This window comes from Nicotiana attenuata, chromosome 7 (genome assembly GCF_001879085.1).
Source record: "Nicotiana attenuata strain UT chromosome 7, NIATTr2, whole genome shotgun sequence".
Classification (NCBI taxonomy): domain Eukaryota; kingdom Viridiplantae; phylum Streptophyta; class Magnoliopsida; order Solanales; family Solanaceae; genus Nicotiana; species Nicotiana attenuata.
Window position 1 is genome coordinate 24,193,011 of NC_031995.1, and position 4,901 is coordinate 24,197,911.

Consider the following 4,901-nt stretch of genomic DNA (forward strand, 5'->3'; position numbering starts at 1 on the left):
CCGCACAGCAACTTCACAATGCATATCTGGTTTCAAACTTTTAAGCACACTAATGTCTATTACTCCCTCCATTTTATCTGTCATCATTCTCTTGTGCATACCCCTTACCAAAAAATAATTAGGATAAGATTGTGATTACTTTACCCTAATTTATGTCTTAATATTTAATCTTCTTTCGTTGGTATTTGAACAAAGTTATCCATAATAGCAGAAGCGAAGCTAGGATTTGGAGTGAGTGGGTTCTAAAATTTAAAATAAGACTATGACCTAAAACTAATATACAATATCAAACTAACTAAAGAATGAGTATCTATATTTAACATATATTTAAAAAGTAACGAAAGACAAACACAATATATGAATATAAACATTATCATTTCAATTGCTCTTGATGAGTTGTCATGTTTTGAAAACGATCAACGATAGCATCATTAGATATACTTTCAAATACTTCATCCTCTATAAAACAAACTAAACAATCATTCAAAAAGTCATCACCAATCCTGCTTCGCAAATCATTTTTGATAAATTCATTGAAGAAAAAGCCCTTTCAACCGTTGCAGTAGCCACGGGTAATATCAAACTCAGCTTCACAAGCAAATAACCAAGTCCCCATGTCTTGTGAATATTTGTTTTAACCAATGCCTTTGACAGATCACCAAGCCCTTTCAAGTTAGAGAATGCATTGTCATTACTCGCACACATTCAATATAGTTGTCAAGCTCATAACTAAGATCTTCAAGCTTAGAAGCAGTGAACTCATTTGGATAATATGTAGCAAGTTTCATAATCTTGTTTTTATCATAATTCGCAAAAGAATCATCGGGACTCAAACTAGCCATACCAAGAAGCAGAGCAGTATTCACTTCACTAAAACGACTGTTAAGCTCCAAAAGTTGTAAATCAATAGCAGCATAAAAAACCTCTAAATACAAATGATGGGAATATGTAACAGTTGAGCTTTTACGCTTCGACTTTCCAAGTGCATACTTCTCATCCATTTTTGGGATTGCAATACCATTGTTATCACAAAACGAAGAGACATCTTCTATCAAAGAATTCCATTTAGATTCTCTCATTGTTTGCAATTGCCTCTTTGTGAAATCAACAAGTTTCATTGCACTAACAATATCTTGATCTTTTTTTTGTAGGGCCATATTCAAATCATATGTAATTGCCAATAACTTTAACATCAAATGTAATATACAAGCGAACTCATAAGATCTTATATCTTCCACTAGACTTTTGACTAATGCTTTCTCCTGAAAATTTGAACCCCTCATTTGCAAGAACTCCAAGTATATGAACAATTGATGAGAATAAAGAAATAAAGTTACAATGTCTTAAAGTGAGATCCCGAACGGGTATCACCTGGTCTTTGAAGCTCAAGTTCTTGATTTAATCCACTTCTTGTATGAACTTCACCAAGCACTAATAACTCGTCTAATTGTTCACCTTGATCATCTCTAAGCATCTCCCTACGCTTATAAGAACCTCCAACAACATTCAAAACATTAGCAAGAATGTCAAAAAAATTATTTACATCATGGTGTTTCTTTGCAACAACTACAAGAGTTAATTGCAACTGATGAGCAAAGCAATGTATGCAATGTGCCGAAGGATTATCTTTCAGAATCAAAGTTTTAAGACCATTGATGTTTCCTTGCATGTTACTAGCTCCATCATACCCTTGTCCCCGTATTAGAGATGAACTCAATGAATGTTGTAAAAGCAAAGAATATATCTCTTTTTATAATGCATGTGCAGTTGTACCTTTAACATGAACAAGACCAAGGAATCGCTCAATAAGTTCACCCTCTTTATTGACATAGCGCAGAACAAGAGCTATTTGTTCCTTATGAGAGACATCCTTAGACTCATCAACTAATATCCCAAAAAAATTCCAATTCAAGTCTTCAATAATTGCTTTCACCGTTTCTTTTGCACAAGAATTCACAATATCTTTTTGAATATCAGGAGAAGTCATGGTGTTATTTTTTGGAGCTTTTTCTAATACCACATTTTTCACACATTCCTTCCTATCTGCATACCATTTTAAGAGATCTAAAAAATGGCCTCTTCTAGTAGAAGTTATACTCTCATCATGGCCCCGTAAAGAAATTCCTTCTTTCAAAAGATACCTTATCACATCAATTGAAGCATTCAAACGAACTCGATGTTCACTTTTAGTTCTCTCAGATTGCTTGTCCAAAGAAGTTAGAATGGATTGTGCTTGGTTCATTAAATCTAGCATCATCTTGAAACATTGATTATGAACACTACTCACGTCACCCACATGTGTTTTAAGTCTTTCTAAACCTTTATTCCAACCTCTAAATCATCTGTTATGAAAGCATCACCTACTTTTTTTCCATATCCTCCAACCTCATTTTTAAACAAGTAACAACATAAACAAAATGCTGCATCTTGTTTAATGCTATATTCTAACCATTGAGAACATGAAGTTTTAAACCATTCAAGATTAAAGTGATGTATTATTCCTCCAAAATCCCTATTTGGAAAGACAAAACCACGAGGTTGACAAGGCCCATTTTGTATATAATTTCTCCTTACACGGTCACGTAAATTAGGAGGACATTCTGAAATTGATTTTCTTTTAGCAGAATCGGGCTCGTAATCCCACACTTTATCTGATGCTTGGGAAGGATTAATATTATTATTAATAACTGGACATGGAGAACTTGTCAAAGGAGAGCTAGAAGAAGCTGTAGAAGCTTGAGCTTTGTAAAAACTCGTGATCAAACCGACTTTTTCTAGAAAAACCTAAAAATCACAAAACACAAATTCACTTGAAGTTGTATGTTTCAAAATGTTATAACAAACTATTCTTTATCTCCTTTGATGTTATGTTGTTGGTGTTGAATTACCAATCTCTAACTTGAACTTACAGTCAATCAATTAATTCAGTTACTAATGGAATCCTTTGATAAAAAATCTCATCAAGTATTAGACAAAGTAAATAATCCTGTTAGATTCCGAAACTGCCGAAATGTTGGCCTTATAAAAATAAAATTATTCATAACTGTAGTCCTAATTTTCTATGACCAAATGTTAAATACTTGGTAAAATGCGTTCTTGTTGTTTCATTCCATAATCTCTTAACGAATTCAAAACAAGCCAGAGACAGAGACGTTAAAAAATAAGGGATATTTGCCTATTTTCCTCTATGAATAAGAGCAGCTAATTAATGTAAATTGGATTCTCGATAAAAATCAAAGATTAAAAATCAAATTTTGCATAAATTATCAAATATATAAGATAAAAACATGAAGCAAAAAATCAGAAAATAAGAATTGAAGAAGGAAGAACTAAGAAGGGTCTAACTTCTAAGGGAGAAGAGCATGCATACACTGATACACAGTGGAGAGTTAGAGGCGGAGGCAGATTGTGGATTTGGGGTACCAGTGATTTTCAATCAACAGAGACAGCATAACCCTAGCTTTTTTGATTTGGAAATTGGAAGAAAACGTGTGTCGTTTAACAGGGGCGGAGGTTTTGTTCTTTGTTTATTAGAAAGAGAACACATTGTTATATTTTATTTATTAAATAATGTTATTTTAGTGTCTGTTGAGAGGAAAGTCAGAAGAAAACATCATCATTCAGTTAATTTGTAAAAAAATATAAAATAAAATACTGCTTTAAACGGGATTCGAACCCACATCTTTTTCCAGCAAACCCACAGCCCTCACTATTGAAACCAGACCTCTTTTGTTACTGGGTTCAGCATGATATATTTATATAGATGTGGTAAATTTTTCAATACAAATACAGGATTTCGGAAAAAATCACTAGGTTCGCCCGAACCCGCACCCACTACTGTACCTCTGCCCCTGCATAGTAGAAGTGTTTGTAGTCTTCAAGAATAATTATTACTAAGGGTAAAAAGCGAAAAAATAAGTAATTTTGTCTTAAACTTTTAAAATGACAAATAATTTGACACAACTATTTTTAGTAACCACGACTGGTAATATGAGATAGAGGGAATAGTAGTGTCTTTTATATAGTATTCATTACGAATACAAATTAATCAAATTAATTGAAAGACTCTCATATTAAATGATTAAACAAAAAAAAGTATAATTAATACTACTCCCTCTGTTTCAAATTAGATAAGCTACTTGTCTTTTTAATCTGTTTCAAAATAAATGACACATTTGTAAATTTGAAAATAATTCAACTTTAAACTCTTCATTTTTTCCATTTTACCGTTAATGAGAAGCTTTTATAACCACACAAATGTCATGGCCCCACAAAGCTTTTGCCCCTCAAGCTTTTAAGACCACAAGTTTCAAAAATATTCTTCTTTTTTCTTAAACTCCGTGCTAGTAAAACTACCCCATCTGGGAAGGAGTGTAAAATTATCTCGAAAACAATTACTCAATAAATAATTATCTGTTATAAATAGAATTCTATTTATGGTGAATGTCCATATTTAGAGAGATTCTAGGGTTTATTACTTGGTGGCTAAGTCAACATCTCCCTATAAATAGAGGGTTCTATTCCATTGTAAATCATCCCAAAAATTCAATAAGAATTCCCTCTCTCTCTTTCTCTGCAATATTGCTCTTCTTCTTTTATTGTTTTATAACACGTTATCAGCACGAGACTCTACCGTCTCAAGAAGCTCTTTGAGAAGATTAAGGTAATTTTTCTCCTTTTTTTAATTATGACTGACATTATGAAAAGAAAGTTCGTTGCCCTTGAAATTTCGGGCAAGAACTATATGACATGGGTGTTGGATGCTGAAATCCATTTAGATTCCATGGGTCTTGGAGACGCCATTAAAGACAGAAATAAAGCATCCACCCAAGACTGTGCTAAGGCCTTGATTTTCTTGCGCCATCACCTTGATGAAGGGTTGAAAATTGAATATCTCACAG

The 4,901-nt window shown here is 33.0% G+C and overlaps 2 protein-coding genes across 2 annotated transcripts; both read right to left on the reverse strand.

Moving 5' to 3' along the window:
• On the reverse strand, positions 484–1,157 carry LOC109229905. Its single transcript, XM_019395452.1, has 2 exons — positions 696–1,157; positions 484–645 (listed from the first exon to the last, which is right to left on the reverse strand). Exons 1-2 carry the CDS (start codon positions 1,155–1,157, stop codon positions 484–486), a joined length of 624 nt encoding a protein of 207 aa, XP_019250997.1.
• LOC109229906 (zinc finger MYM-type protein 1-like) lies at positions 1,334–2,257 on the reverse strand. Its single transcript, XM_019395453.1, has 2 exons — positions 1,774–2,257; positions 1,334–1,566 (listed from the first exon to the last, which is right to left on the reverse strand). The coding sequence occupies exons 1-2, from the start codon at positions 2,255–2,257 to the stop codon at positions 1,334–1,336; spliced, it is 717 nt and encodes a 238-aa protein (XP_019250998.1).

Coding starts and splice junctions, on each gene's coding strand:
- LOC109229906 (XM_019395453.1), bottom strand. CDS start 2,257: ATGATGCTAGATTTAATGAACCAAGCACAATCCATTCTAACTTCTTTG. Junction 1,567..1,773: donor TGGTCTTGTTCATGTTAAAG/GTACAACTGCAC, acceptor TAACTCTTGTAG/TTGTTGCAAAGAAACACCAT.
- LOC109229905 (XM_019395452.1), bottom strand. CDS start 1,157: ATGGCCCTACAAAAAAAAGATCAAGATATTGTTAGTGCAATGAAACTT. Junction 646..695: donor ACTATATTGAATGTGTGCGA/GTAATGACAATG, acceptor GATCTGTCAAAG/GCATTGGTTAAAACAAATAT.